The following is a 16,106-nucleotide window of genomic DNA, read 5'->3' on the forward strand; positions in this document are numbered from 1 at the left end:
GTCACTAAGCAATGTCATGATTACTGATATCATTTGTATTATTCTGAAACACAACAAAAATAAAGAATTAAAAAAAAAAAAAAACTGTAGGAGGAGTTAGGTTTGTAAATTTGGCTATAATAAGAATAATATATATGTGAGATAATATTAAGTGGCCTTGCTATGCAAGAACACTTAATGACACGCTAAACAAATATGTCTAGAGGCAAAGGAATATCATGACACACTATAGTATTAGCTATTCTGGACATTGAGAGTAAGAGCTCAGCATATGTAGTATTGAACATGCTTAATTAATTAGTAAATGACAAAACATATAAGCATGAGTGTTCCACCCCAGAGGGAAGATGCATCGAGAAGTTCAGCACTCCGTTCATCCCATGCCTTTCAAGGGCACATTGCAACCCCCCCAAGATGGCACTGGTCTGCAGGCCTTGTGTGACAGAGGTTGGCTGTAAGCCCAGCAATATCAGGGAGTTTCCCCTCCGCACCTCATCCCACCGTGGTTTCCCCAGGCTTGCCTGTCGGATGTGTAGCACCGATGCAGGTTTGGACTCCAGCTTCCTCTTGGAGTGCCGATGTGGTGTCCACCGTCTCTGGCTCACTGTACCAATTGTGGGCTTCACCGGTCGTCGTGGGATGCAGCAAGGAGGACTCACCACTTCTTGGTCAGCTTGTGAAGCAGGTAAGTTCAGTCTTGAGGCCAGTTTCTGCCAGAAAGTGTGACATGTTGCATCCAGGCATTCAAGGATGAGGGACATTTCTCCAATGTGTGCAGGGGGACATGTGGCATCCGTCATCTTGGGCACACTGGGTGCAGGGTAGCCAATGTCTGCAGTGTTACTGTCCATCTCTAAGACGACCGGGGAGCCTCCAGGGTGGGGACCTGGATCACCCCCACCGGTCCAGGTCTGTGTCGGATCGGGAGAGCGGCCGCCTCTCCCTTTCACCGCACTAGCTAGGCCGCACAGAGAATATTGACCATTAGCTGCCAAGGATCGCAAGGGACGCTCTCAGGTCAGTCAGTCGGTTTGGGGGTCCAGACTAGTAGTGCATGTCCGAGATTGTGGGCTTAGAGAGCAGTTTGCCAAGAATTACTTGTAGTTACAAGAGGAGCTCTCACAAAACACGTCCTGTTTCTATTGCAGTCGGGCCCCGCCCCCCATGTACAATTATTTTAATGTGTAAAATTAAATAAAAACATTTGGATAGGAATAAACATTTTTTTTTTTTTTTGCTTTGTCATTATGGCGTATTAAGTGTATATTTATGTGACAACATATAAAATATTCCAATTGAAATATATATATATATATATATATATATATATATATATTAATTTAAATCCTAAATGCACTATAAATATATATAAATGAAAAGCAGATATATATTTATATATAAAGACTGGTTGGGTCTGTCCCTCATCATGTTACCGGCAGATTCTTAGAGCTGTTAGTAACATGAGAAGTTATTTCCTGCACATGTTGCAAGCCACACAGAGAGCGCACTGCACAACAAACATACACACACTTTCCAATGTACGCACAGTACTGTACAACACTGCAGTGTCCCATGAGAGTGCATAATTTTAAGACATAACAGAGTTATATGTGTACAATAGGTAAGCATTAGCATATATATTGACAGTTCAGTGGGCAGCTCTGTGTGATTTGCCTAAATGACAGTTTGGGTGTTTTATATATATATATATATATATATATGTATATATATATATATATATATATATATATATATATATATATATATATATATATATATGTGTTTCCGTATATTCTTCCATCAATTTGTGCATTTTGTCAAAGATTGAGAAACTCAGTGTCACTGTGCTTTGTCTTTAAAACACGTTCACTTTACAGCTCGTACCAAGTGGTACAGAGAGTGTGACACAGTGAGCCAATCAGAGCAAAGCAAAGTTTGCTCTGATACAAGGTGATAGACTGACACACAGAGTCTCAGGCTCCGACAACTTAGAAGTAAATCAGAGAGACACTGTGAGAGGAGTGTATTAGCGCATGAAAGACAGGTTCAGATCAGAAAGAGACAGATGCAGAATGAAAAAGACACAAAGTGATGGGGACTGCTAAAAAGAGACAGAGGTACAAACTGACTGAAACAGAAATGAGTGTATAATGACTAACAGACACATGACAAGCTGAGCAAATGAGGAGGATATAGGGTTAGAGTAAGTAATCAGTAGAAAAAAGTGTAATTGTGAGATTGAGAGACAGAACACTAGGACACAGTGAGCACAGCACAATGCTTAGAGCTAGCATTGACATGGCAAGTGACTGACAGGTGTCAGAGTGATGGGGCGAGAGTGACAGGTGCAGAGGTGGAGGAAGGGCTGCCCCCCACATGACCCTTGTGTGACACCCACCTGGTACTACAGTGACAGTAATACCGAAGGGGCAGATCTGAGTTTCTTCCATGGGTGCAGCAAAAAATTACATGCAGAGCACCTTCAGGATGCAGAGAGGAACTCGCATGCAGAGCATTTCTGCAGAGCACTACATGCAGAACACAGAAGACCTGCAGAGCACATTGAGGATGCAGAGTATGGAGAGAATGCAAAGCCCTGGACTACAAACTATCTTAGGGATGCATGAGAGAACAGGGCTGCAGAGCAAAGAAGACATGCAGAGCACAACAGAACTGCAGGATGACACAGAGATGAAGACCAGAACAGATGTGCAAAGGACTGTACATTTACATAGGACAGTTGAGATTCAAAGCACAGAAGTTCTGCAAAGTGGAGCAGATGTGCGGAACTTGCCTGGAGAGCAACAGAATACGGATACTGTATCCCTCAACTTCTGCCCCCAAGGGGTCCGTATATTGCCCCATGCCAACTGCTCATACAGCCAGGATTACTCCCCTGCTGAACCGATGGAAAATTACCCAAAAGACAGTGGAGAGTTAACATACCCTGTACAGCAGGCTTTATCCAACCCTACCTCCAACCAACTGTGCCAAACCTCTGGAAAAGTGCAGGTGAATCTCACCAACTACACGCTGTGGGAAAAATTTTATAAGCACCAAACAGAGATGATCATCACCAAACAAGGGAGGTGAGTGTCAGATACACAACTTCACACTGACATAAACTGTTTAAATGTTGACGCACATTCATAACAAGTCATCCTTCTGTAAATCACAATAGCACACTGTGCAGTATGTCGGCACCTTGATATGAAAATGGCCCTTGATCCAAGGAGAGATCTGACTGCTATAATTGTTTTCCTAGTTTGTTGCAAAATTGAAAGTGCTTCAAACTGACTTTTGTGCCTTCTTTTGGATCAGCACCAAAAACAGATGTGAGAAAGGCTGAATTTGTTGGACACATGTCTCTTTTCAGCATGTTGTACCTATGTAACATTTATGCATATTTCAACCCAAGTTGCCAGCATTTTCTTGCTAGTGAAATTAATACCATTCATTTGTATGAGACCACGTTCTCAAAATAACACGGTAATGTGGTAAAACGCACATGCAGAAAAATAGCTAGCAAGGCACTAGACAGAACAGATCAATGACACAAAGTTCCATCAAAACATTTAACTACTGGAGACTATAGAGGAAATAAAAAGAGAGGCTAGTCAATACAGTAATATAATGTGATAAATTACCCATTTTCTAGCAATAAAAAGGGCATGACAACATATTTTAACAAAGGGCATGACAACATATTTTAACCAATGAGGAGCGTGTCACTTTTTAATATCATCGCAACTATTTGAACATTTTTGTATTTATGCAATCTGTTTAATAAATAACCGCCTTTGGAATATACTACTTTGTGCGGCTTTAGGAATTTGTTGTCTCTAAGTATGTAATTAAGAATCAATTTATAGATTTATATCAGCATTAATCTACAGATATGTAGCTATGTCGATATGCGCATATGTATGTGTATGTATAATATATCTAATGTGTGTGTATATATATATTAAAATAAAGTATATCTTCAATTAATCTTACCGAGGATCTATTTTAACGTGAATGTGGATCTTTTAACATATTTTCACCTACATTTTTTTTAATAAGTGCATTCTTGTTAAGCTCATTAGGGCTTTGACTATACTCACATGAATATTTTCATATAAAGTATACAAAATACACGATTAACGGCAATTTGTACTTAAGATATTAAATGTTTAAAACTGGTCAACAGAATTGTATGGAAACACTGATGTAATAGATGGACACCACCTTTAGTCAGATTTTCCACTCCAAAAAAAAGACTTGAGAGTGGCGTTCACTTATTGCATTTTTGACACACGTATTAACATTTAGGCCTAATATTATATTGTGTATGTGTGTTTGTGTACATGTATGTATGTGTGTGTGTGTGTGTATATATATATATATTCCAAAGCTCCTTGCACTACAGGCTGAAAAATCAATTAGCTTACATGCTGGGTGCTGGACCCAGGTCATCCATATACAAGAAATTGCAAGTGATGGTCCGCACTCCCAGGCTCCGTTTAAAATATAACCTTTATTTTCACATCAACAATAAAAGATAGATGCCAGTAGTCCACGTTTCAGTCTCTGATCGGGACTTTCCTCAGGACAGCATACACAAATATATAGGTAAATACATTTATATATATATATATATATATATATATATATATATATATTACCTATCCATCTATATCTAGATGATTATATACACACATATGTATGTACATACTATTTATCGATTTATTTAATTTTTATCCATTAGTGGTTTACATTCCTCAGGGTCCATAGTCATTGTATTTTTAACATAATACTTAGAACAATCTGCATCATTCACTAAAGTGGGAAAGAAAACAGAGAATTTAAAAAAAGCTGAAATAAAAATAAATTAGCATTAGAAATTTTTGCCTTTCAGCTTTTTTTGGCCTAACATTTCAAATTCTCTATTATATCCCTGGTTTAATTAATAACCCTGATAGTATTTGAATGGATGGATGCATGAATACATATTAGATGGCTAAAAGGCCATGCAAGCTATTCACCACATGTTTGTAACAGTATTGCTAAATAATACACTCTACGATTTTTATTTTGCCACCTAGGCGCATGTTTCCATTCCTGAGTTTCCGCTTGTCAGGCCTGGATCCTGTGGCTCAGTATACCTTACATATAGACGTTGTCCTGGCAGATCAGAACCACTGGAGATACCAAGGAGGAAAGTGGATCCAGTGTGGGAAGGCAGAGGGCAACATGCCAGGTACATCCGCTTGGCAAAGCGAAAGGAAGCAAGAGAGAGAAATCATAACGCATAAATAATATTGTGGATAAACGAAGGGAGTCAATCTGTAAATACGATTATGGGAAATCAAAGTGTAAGAAATATAGGAGAACAAAGGGCAGTCAAAGTGTAAACAAAAATAGGAGAGAAATACGGGGCAGTCAAAGTGTAAACAAGATTAGGGGAGAAATATGGGGCTGTTAAATTGTCAGGATGTCAAAGTATAAAAAAATATTGAGGGAGGAATATAGGGGGAATTAATAAATTATAAGCATTTTTGGGGGAGAAATACATAATAAAAAGTGGTGGAAAAATTTGCAGTTTTTTTATGTTTTCAAAAGCAGTTATAGTACAATATGTTAACCTACAAAATAAGGAATAGTATGATAACCACAAAATAAGGAATTACAAGCAAGACTGTATGCTATTTAATGCATTGCTATGTGATTCATGAGGTAACATTTTTGCTAATATAGCTACATTTCCTGATTTCATTATCATTTTTTGGGCATTAATATAAGTGTGAGGGAAAATTTGTAATTCTTTACACCTATGGTCATATTTATCAAATAATCAAAAAATTCACCAAACAAAAAGTCCTCAAATTCCTAGTAGTATTAACTGATAAAATAAAGAAATATAAGACCATGCAGACAACTATGTGTGAAAACAAAACTAAATGATGAAACTAAAGCCACGTGATCAGGCATTATCATAATGTTGATATTGACATAATTTAAAGCAATCTACTTTACTGCCTGTTTCATCAAATGTGCAGTTTTACTCTTCCTTAGCAGTGTGCTATTTATAATGTTCCTTAGCAGTGTGCTATTTTGTCAGATGAAAATGTACTATAAATAATATTTACATAACATTTTCTATTTAAATGAATCGGGAGTGTTTTAACCATAAAATGATAGGTCTCATAAAAATATTACTTTCTAAAAACAGGCTTTATAACTGAATACACAAAGCAGACACTGCTGCATATACTCCTCTTCTGATTCAGTCATTGTCGCACAATAAACTAAACCACCTAATTAGACCAAACTGCTCAATGCACTAAATACCTTTCTAATTCAGATGCTACTACTCAATGAACTAAACTCCTTTCTAATTTAGACAGTACAACCTAATGGACTAAACACCCTTCTAATTTTGATACTCTAGTTCACTGTACTAACAAGCCTTTCGGTTCAGACACTACCACATACTGTACTACAGAAACTGTGATTTATTGAACTAAAGTTCATTTTTTTTCTAGATACTGTTAAAATGTCTTCTAATTCAGCTACTGCCGCATACTGCACTAAAGCACCTTCAGTTTCAGACACTGCAATTTACCGCACTTTCTTTACTAAAGCACCTACCTACTAAGTTACTACCACTTACTGTACCTAACTGCCTAACTATTAAGATATTACCATTTACTGTACTGAAACACCTCTTAGTGTACTAAAGTACCCCCTGGCTCATACCCTGCCAATTACTATATTAAAGCACTTTCCAATTTATACACTACCACTTGCTGATCAGACAATGTCTTCCTATGTAGTCATTGCCACTTATATAGTACCAACGCACCTTCCAATTTAGACACTGTGACTTACTGTATGAAAGGGCCGTCCATTTCAGACACTGTCTCTTGCTGCACTTAGGTCCCTGTCATACAATCATACATTGCCACTTTCTGTACTGCATCGTCTTCTAATTTTATGTTTACACTCACCACACTTTTCAGTTACATACTTATCTCACTCTCACTTCAGACATTGCACCTCACAAATTTATGGTGTCTGCGAGTGAGAATAACTATATACCTGATAATGGTGTATGTTGTAGGCCTCTATTAAAAAGATTATTATTCTATAGAAAACATCTGCAATATGAATCTCTACGTAAAGGGACAGTATGGTAATTACACATATAGTGCCTGGACGGCCTCTCACCAACTATTTCATCATTCCCAATCAGGTAACAGGAGATACCAACACCCTGATTCCCCAAACACGGGGGCTCATTGGATGCGCCAGGAGGTAACATTCAGCAAACTCAAGCTAACCAACAACAAAGGGGCATCTAATAACATGACACAGGTACCAATGGCAACTAATGGTTTTCAACTTTTTTTTATTTACTAATTTAAAACCAACTGATACTGCATATTAAGGCAATAAAGGAGTCCCTGTGACAGGGAAATATCTAGCAGTGACTCAAACTGAAATAGAATAATGTTTAAGGTGGAATGCACAGAGATTATATGCATCAATTAGTTGATACAAACTATACAGTGTTTGCAAGCTACAGAGAGAAATATAACCATGTTAGACAATGTTTTCTTTTGTAACTAACATCATCTTGAGCCAGGCAGGTGCTGGATGAGAATAATGGGATCGATGGATAGCAGCAAAAAGAAGGGAGCAGGTTAATACTATTAGGAGTCTCTGATGTATCCCAGGAATGCTGCAGGTTAAAATCCGCTGGACACTCAAAGGTTATATACGGCCTTAGGATGGTTTTTAACTTAATTGTGAACCAGTGAACTGTAAATAAAACTGCAAATTTAAGGCATGAGACCAATAGTGGCATGTAGAAGACATAGGTAATCTAGCAAATGTAAGTTTTATATATCTATGTATAAATGGTCAAAAAAATTTAACCACTTCAAAGTTTAAAGAAAGAAAGAAAGAAAGAAAAAAAAATGTCCTTCCAAAATAATCCTTACAAGTATGCCATTGCCGCAAAGTTTTAATATCATGCCATGAGATCATAACTTGCTGCATTTGTAATTTATGTAGAGATTCTAATAAATTATTCTGTTGTTATAGTGAAGTTGTCCCGTTAACAGATGAGCAAAAGTTTTTATTTGTTTTTCTTAAAACCAAACAGAAAAAAAAAATCACTGTGTTGGCCAAAATCTCATCAAGCATATTGCTTAACAGATATTTAAGCGTAAAGTTTATGACTCGCCAAAGCTCATTTTGGATACAAATTTTGTATAAATAACTGCATCCTCAATATATCAGGTATGACCAAAAGGTAGATCTTCAGTGCAACTCTCGCACTGCATGCCTTAAAAGTTCACAACAGACACCTACTCAACTCAAGTATGTTTTATAGGTTTTGGCCTCGTATTAATGCTATACTTTTCTCCACATTTAAATCTTTATAGATGTGCAGAAAGAATAAATATGTTTTGCAGCAAAATCAGGAACTTGTCTCACACTGATCTCTCATTGGCCAAGCAAAATATATACATAGAATATGTCTAATAAAGAAGTTGCTTTGTGAAATTATGAGATGTGGCCAGAGGTCAAAAAGCTACAAATATTTTTTATGGCAAAAGTAAAGTTTTGAATGAGAAGAAAAATACAGCATGAACATGAGGTTAAACGACCCCTATAGTGCCAGGGTCCCCCTCCCGCCGGGCTGGATGCAGAGGAAGGGATTAGACATTCACCTGGCGCTGGGGACTCTCCTCCTCCTTTGGCCGTCATCGGCTGAATGCGCATGCGCGGCACGAGCCGAGCGCGCATTCAGCCGGTCTCATATGAAAGCATTCTCAATGCTTTTCTATGGACGCTGGCGCCCTCTCACTGTGAAAATCAATGAGACAGCCACTAGAGGCTGGAGTAACCCAAAAGTAAACATAGCAGTTTCTCTGAAACTGCTATGTTTACAGCAAAAAGGGTTAAACCTAGATGGACCTGGCACCCAGACCACTTCATTAAGCTGAAGTGGTCTGGGTGCCTATAGTGGTCCTTTAAATCCTATCAAATGCATTTATGTTGTTTTGGTGCCCAGTGTGTCCTTTTAAGGCTAGCAAAGTTAAAGTTGAGGTTCTACAATAACCAGTGATCTATGTAGCAAAGTCACCACAAGAATTCCTCTCACACAAACACATCAGTTTATTTAGTGCAACATAAGCATAATGTGAAGTACTGCATTGAGCTTTCAGGATACTTGAAGTACTTAATAGTAAACAAACCTCATTCTTTTTGTTTGTGATTATTCAAACGTAATAATCATTCCAATTTCTACTCACACCTGCACAATCCCAACGTGAATTTCGTGTGTACATTTAAAACATCAGAATTGAAATGGTGAACTTTAAATGTCAGCATCACTATAGCAACACAATAAAGTCTCTGGGTTCATAATTTCCCTGCCGTTAAGGAACATTTCATGCACAATAACTACTACAGCACATTACTATGGTGCCAAGAGGCTGTGCGTGCAGCCCCTCAGGTTATTTATGGTCATCAAGTATGCCAAACCTTATGGAAGGATAATGAGGAACTGAGCTACCTTATTATGAAGTTTTTAAGTGGTGGGAGGGGTGGGAGATTGGACCGTCCTTCTGAAAACAGTTTGACAAAAACAAAAAGGACATCACCCAGCTTCTTAGCACAAAAAAACACTACAGTAAGCTTTGGTGATTATAGTGCTTGCCGTGTTCCTTTAATATGGGAGGTGGTTAAAGTGTCTTTAACCCCTTAAGGACACATGACATGTGTGACAGGGCATGATTCCCTTTTATTCCAGAAGTTTGGTCCTTAAGGGGTTAAAGGGACACTGTGGGCATCCAGACAGACCACTTGAGCTCATTGAAGTGGTCTGGGTACATTGTCCCTATTGACCTTAGTGCTGCATGAGGACCTTCAGTGTCAGATGTTTTCCCCATTGGAAAGCATTGATTCAATGCTTTCCTATGGGGAAGTCTAATGCGCACATGGAATTTGCCGCACATGCGCATTAGAGCTCACTTGTCACAGTACGGAGGAGGAGAGCTTCAACAAAGTGCCAAGGGACATCCGCGCTGGGATCAGGTAAGTAAATAAAGGTGTTCTAACCCTTTATTTACTGGAGAGGGGAGGAGTGCAAGGTTGGCGGGAGCGATAGTCTCATAAATACAGCTTTGTATTCCTGGCACTATAGTATCCCTTTAATATTAGGGGTAGTTAGGGTTTAGGTGACTTCAAGATTCTGTGGACTAAACTCCCATGATTTTCAGACAGACAAAGTTACCTTTAATGCCGAACATCTCTTAATACTAACTACCTGTAATACGCCAAGTACTATAATGGTATCCATCATTATAAATATCGCTCTAATGGTACCAAAGTGTTTTAATGCACTAATATTATAGTACAGCTACAATGCAAACATTTTTCCTCCAACTTTTTAGCAACAACTATTTTAACCCCTTAAGGACACATGACATGTGTGACACGTCATGATTCCCTTTTATTCCAGAAGTTTGGTCCTTAAGGGGTTAAAGGGAATAGTTATGTACAATTTAATTATCAGCCACCAAACCTAGCCCTCCTATTTATAACTAAAGGGCCAAACACATTCCATAAACATCAGAAAATGATGATAGCATCTGTTGGTACATGATGCATGGAGGATCTTGCAGTCTCTCAGAACTTCCATAGACCATCACGTTTTTTAGAATAGCAAAGATGATATATCTCCTGTAGAATGAAAATGCAAAGAAAATGCAGAGATCCCACAAGTGACAAGTTTTCTGCAAGTATTCCGCAACCCCAAACAGTCTAGTTAAAATCGCATTTATGCTTTTTTTTTTTTTTCCTGACCAGTGAAGGAACACACTAATTCTGCACCTTTACTTCCTGTTGTGTTTTACAGCTACATCCTGCTTGTGGTTAAAATGGATATATTAAACAAATATCAATAAAAACATGCAATACTAATAACAGCATAATACCCACAATAAGTGTAAATATTTTCTTAAATGTCTAGTTTATAATACCACATTTACACTGTGATTATATGTTTCTTGTCTGGAGAACATATTTCCTACCTTGCACTTGACCTTGTTCCTGATTGGCTGCTTATTTTCAATACTTTTAATCCATCTAAAGTGATTCATAATCTGGACTGAAATCGATCCAATAAAGTGTCGTTTTTGAGAAGTGTCCAAAATGCTTGTAGCAATGGTTTTCACTGCAATACCTATATGGGTTAGATGGGAAGCTAGTCATCAAAACATTTGAGCCATCTATTCAATTGTGTCCTTTCCAGAGAAGTTCCCTTTTAAATATATATCAAATATTTAGCAAATGGCAACCCAATCCAGCTCAAACTATTTCAGCCATAGAAAAACCAAGATGGAGGCACTAGGCTCCAAAGCAGTGGAAAAATTATTCTCAAATAGAAAGACTATGTGTAGTATCCCATCGTCACTGATCCACAGATTGTTGAATCAGTGACTAGGATAAGAGGTCAGGATGGTGGTACCAGGTCCACCTAAAATTGGGCTTGGACCCTAGTGTTAACATGAACTTTATAGAAGAATAAATGGATTGGGTAGCGTCTCCCCCTTAGAAACTAGAAAAAGGGGGAAGGAAGCTCCCAATCAACCTGGTATAGAGTAAAGAAGGACAGTTATAATGATATACCTGTAGGTGTGTCCAAGTAAGAATAAAGGTATCTAAAAATAAAGCATGCTTATGTTGGGAAACTAGTGAGATATGTCTCCTAGCAAAAACAGTGAGACACTGTAACTTTATTAAATCAACTATAAAGAGGATACAAAATATCAATTCCCAAGGGATGCTTAATTACTGAGAAAATTCCCTGTGGATATATCTTAATGTCCAGCTAAACAATAAGGCCTACAGGTATATCATTATAACTGTCCTTCTTTACTCTATACCAGGTTGATTGGGAGCTTCCTTCCCCCTTTTTCTAGTTTCTAAGGGGGAGACGCTACCCAATCCATTTATTCTTCTATAAAGTTCAAGAAAAATTATTCTCGACATTTTACTGAATTTTCATATATTTTTTTTTAAATACAGGAAAAAGTTATTAAACATATTAAAAATCCTCGTGACAGCTCCCCTTATGAGTGACACTGACATGCAAACTAAACTCGAATCAATAGAGCATAAAATGTTTCTCTACCCTACTGATGATGTAATTGTGGCAATAATAATCCGATCCAGAACAAGTGGAACCTGTCTCACATTTGGTGTTTGTGATCAATTTTAAAAGCCAATGGGGCAAAAATACTTTCAGTGCGATTATTTTTTTAACACAATTTTGACAACAACCTCCCCACCACCTTTAATCGTTTTGCTACCACAATACCATGAACCCTACTTTGAATAAAGGCAGCCGGCCAATAAGGTCACTGGACAGATGCTGGCCGTGGAACGTGCAGTGTACGGAAATAGGCTAGCTGTCTCCCGCAGTGCGTTTGTGGAACCTTGGTGCTAAATCATTTGTACACAAGCGAAATCAAACAAAATAATTTGTACATGAACAGCTTGCTCTCTCTTATCTATTAAGAGTCTTCCTCTGAGCCAATAGTTTGTCTGTACCCCCTTCCTTTGGGGACAATTGTGGAATGCACATCATGCCAAGATTTTTTTTTTTCACTTTGGGCATCTTCAATAAAATGTACCACAAACATGTGAAAATTTACCATCCAATGTATGCTCCTCTGACCCTTTTTAAAATCTTTAGTATATTGAGAAAAGGGTTATATCAAATTATTCCTATTACAAAGCAAGGATGTTAAAAAACAAGAAAATATACAGCTAAAAATAATAGAATTTCTCCAAAACGTATGATGCTTATATATGCCCGTTACTATCTAGATGTTTATTACCTTTTTATTAAATAAGTTAAGTTATCGCTGCAACAGCTAACGAGGTGCTGTCTGCAGCTATATTCTCAGTAAACCCGATAAATAGAAAGAATATATCCAACTGCTGCGCTAACTGAGATATGTTACTAATTTGTTCATAAAGTTTGCCTTATACTACTTTACCCATAAAATAACAGTGCAGTATGCTTTAAAACTTTGTACAAACCACCTACTGTATATTATCCGATGTTGATGTATTTTAACCTTGCCATTACAAATGATGTACTTACTGCTGCACTGCCAAAAATAAAGAATAAAAAAAAAAATAAAACAAATAATATAATTTCTAAAAATGGAAAGCTGAAAAATATAAAATGAAAAAAGCTTACTGTTGCCTAAGTCCTGCAACACATGAGAGGGTAAATATAAAAGTATATTGATGTATCAAAAGCATGGAGTCCCTAGGGATTACTCTTTATTACTTTGGCTCTTTATGACAGCCAAATTAAGGGCCATATAGGACAGTATAAAAGTATACATGAAGCATTAGGAATAGAGTGCCAATACAAATAAATTATACCGGGTGCATTAAGCCATCACTAATTAAACCACCAATGATGAGGTCTCTAAAGAGTCTTAACCATAGTTAATTAAAAGGCTCTCTCTACTTTTGCAAGGTTTATGCTGATTATGTGAGCTCAATTATGTTTTTATTTCAAGGGTTTTGGGTCTGTAGCTAGAAGTAACACATTTAGAGGAGTAAATTACTTTTTAAGAGCAATCCCTCTTCCTCCAATTCTATTTCTTTCCCTCATCTGCACTTTATAAGATGTTGCAGTGTCCTCACTTTTTGTATTGCTGTATTATTCTGCTTCATCCTCCCGTTACCATTTAGTGAGAGGTCATACTGCCCTCTTGGGGAATTTAGTGATATTGCCTGATTATAGGCAATTTAATTTGCAAGTGTTTAATGCACTTAGTATAGTTTAATTTAATTGGAACTCTATCCCTGTTTCATCGACACTTATGTATTGCTCTTTATAGTCCTTACTTTGGCTGCCAGTCGGTTATAAAGAGTAATACATAAGGATTAAATACTTTTGAAAAAATACTCTTTGTACCCATACAGAGAATGTCAAATCCTACACTCCTAGCTAGACCTAATAGTTACCAGGGTTGAAGAATGGAAAGTTTGAGCTCTGCTCTTAAATATTTTGCAGGTCTCTTTCATGTTCCAATGACACTAGAAGACTTCCCTGTCATTTTAGTTTTAGAAGTCTCACTAATTTTTCACATTGTTGCTCACTTTGCTTTTCTTATTATTAGGGTTTAAAAGTACTTTAAATATACTTTTTTTTTTTGGGGGGGGGGTTATATTTTTATTATTCTATAGAAAATTTGCAACATTGAACCAACCTTTAAATGATAAAGATGTGAAAGTTAAATAAGTCTATTTTGTCAGTTTGTGACTTAAATCTTTAGTCACTTTAGAAGAAATTTTAGTCTAACAACATGGATTCCATTTTAAACCCAACTAAAATTAACTACAACCAGCAATGCTATATACATGTCTAAAGTTCTGTGTGTGGTCACATTTGCATTAAGCATTGTGATTGTTCCAGGGTGCTCTAAATTAAATGGCTTAAACAGAATTGTAAATAATCTAGCTCTTACACCAGGGTTAGGATTTTAACCCTAAAGCACTGACTGCTAACCATAGCAGTATCTTCTAAACTCAGCTGAGGAGTAGTAGTATAGAACACATAACCCAACATCATCAATCATTTATCAAGTATAGTTTGATTAGATGCAGCATCAACCATGCCATCCACTAGCTAAACCATGACTCCCCATTAAATTCTTCAGATGGTGGTTCTTCAGTCTCTACATAGATACCAGCCACGGCTTCATGTAAAACAAGTACAGGATTCTGGCAACAGCGAAGATCAGAATCATATCTTCACCTTTCCTGAAACTCAGTTCATTGCAGTAACTGCATATCAGAATGCAGATGTAAGTACCAACCTCTTATGTTGTATACCTGTCTAGAATTCATGTTTCTCTATGCATGTAGGTACGAATGGATTTCACAAAGAGTCCTATTGGATAAGTCAAAACCAATTATGGGACAAAGTGGTAGATCTAGAGCAAGCTGCTGAGCATTAGACTAGCTTGAGTTTTGTCTTGATGAGTATGGGCATTTAACAATTTCACATCATGCAATTTTTCCTTTGTGCAGATCACCCAGCTGAAAATCGATCACAATCCTTTTGCAAAAGGATTTCGTGACCACTGTGACACGTAAGTTTGTGGTTTGTGATTATGCTTGTGAGTGTGGTTTGCAAATGTCCAAAGATAGGCATAAAACATTAGGAATATGAAACTAAGCACATAGTTGCATCACAAGGGAAATTTTCAGCAAGTGTGTTGACTGTGAATGCATGGGCTAGAGTTTCCATGGAATGTAAGTTTGATACGTGTGATATAATCCTGGAGAGTCATATACGAATATTTCAGTTTTATGTGGTGCAAACCTCCTGCTCTTCTTTTTTTGCAGGATAGTTCTCCCACCCATAACAGAGCGCCTAACCCCATCGCCACCTGTTCGCTTTCCACACTTCTTACCGGACTCACTGAACCACAACCGGTTTTATCCCGTAGAACAAGAGTCAACACCCTGGTATCTGTCTACACAGAGCATGACCCAGCACCTGGACTACACACCATATGACCATACAGGCAAGGTGCCAACAACATATACAATGAAGTGTTATCCACAGCCGCCACATCTGGGGTATTACTCTGATCACACACTGGGCTCACCATGGACAGGTCACACACAATACCATCCTAAACCTAATCCTACACATTTAACCTGGTTTCGCCCACTGCTAGAGACCCGAGGGAAAGAGGAGGAGCACAGCCCCTGGGGAGATCCCACAACCTATGCAGCATATGAAGACAGTAAACGCCGGCGTCTGTCACCTTACAGCTCAGACGGATCCCCTTACATGTCTGACAGAGACACAGATATGACTTACTGTGGTTTTTTCAGCCAGTAACAAAAGACAAAGACTTATCTATTGACAATAGCAAAAGAGAACCTTTTTACCTTTTAGACTGTGGCCACAAAACAAGGATATTGAAGTTAGTGACAAGGTACCCCACTGATGGATACAGGTACACAATACAGTGCACTTAGTTCATAGGCATATTGGACATGTA

The 16,106-nt window shown here is 37.7% G+C and overlaps 1 protein-coding gene across 1 annotated transcript; it reads left to right on the forward strand.

Moving 5' to 3' along the window:
- The first annotated feature begins 1,993 nt into the window (after positions 1–1,993).
- TBX21 (T-box transcription factor 21) lies at positions 1,994–16,097 on the forward strand. The gene is made up of 6 exons (XM_063458842.1): positions 1,994–3,089; positions 5,088–5,242; positions 7,238–7,359; positions 14,748–14,894; positions 15,121–15,182; positions 15,439–16,097. Exons 1-6 carry the CDS (start codon positions 2,449–2,451, stop codon positions 15,941–15,943), a joined length of 1,632 nt encoding a protein of 543 aa, XP_063314912.1. The 5' UTR covers positions 1,994–2,448; the 3' UTR covers positions 15,944–16,097.
- The last annotated feature ends 9 nt before the right edge of the window (positions 16,098–16,106 follow it).

Source organism: Pelobates fuscus, chromosome 6, assembly GCF_036172605.1.
Source record: "Pelobates fuscus isolate aPelFus1 chromosome 6, aPelFus1.pri, whole genome shotgun sequence".
NCBI lineage: Eukaryota > Metazoa > Chordata > Amphibia > Anura > Pelobatidae > Pelobates > Pelobates fuscus.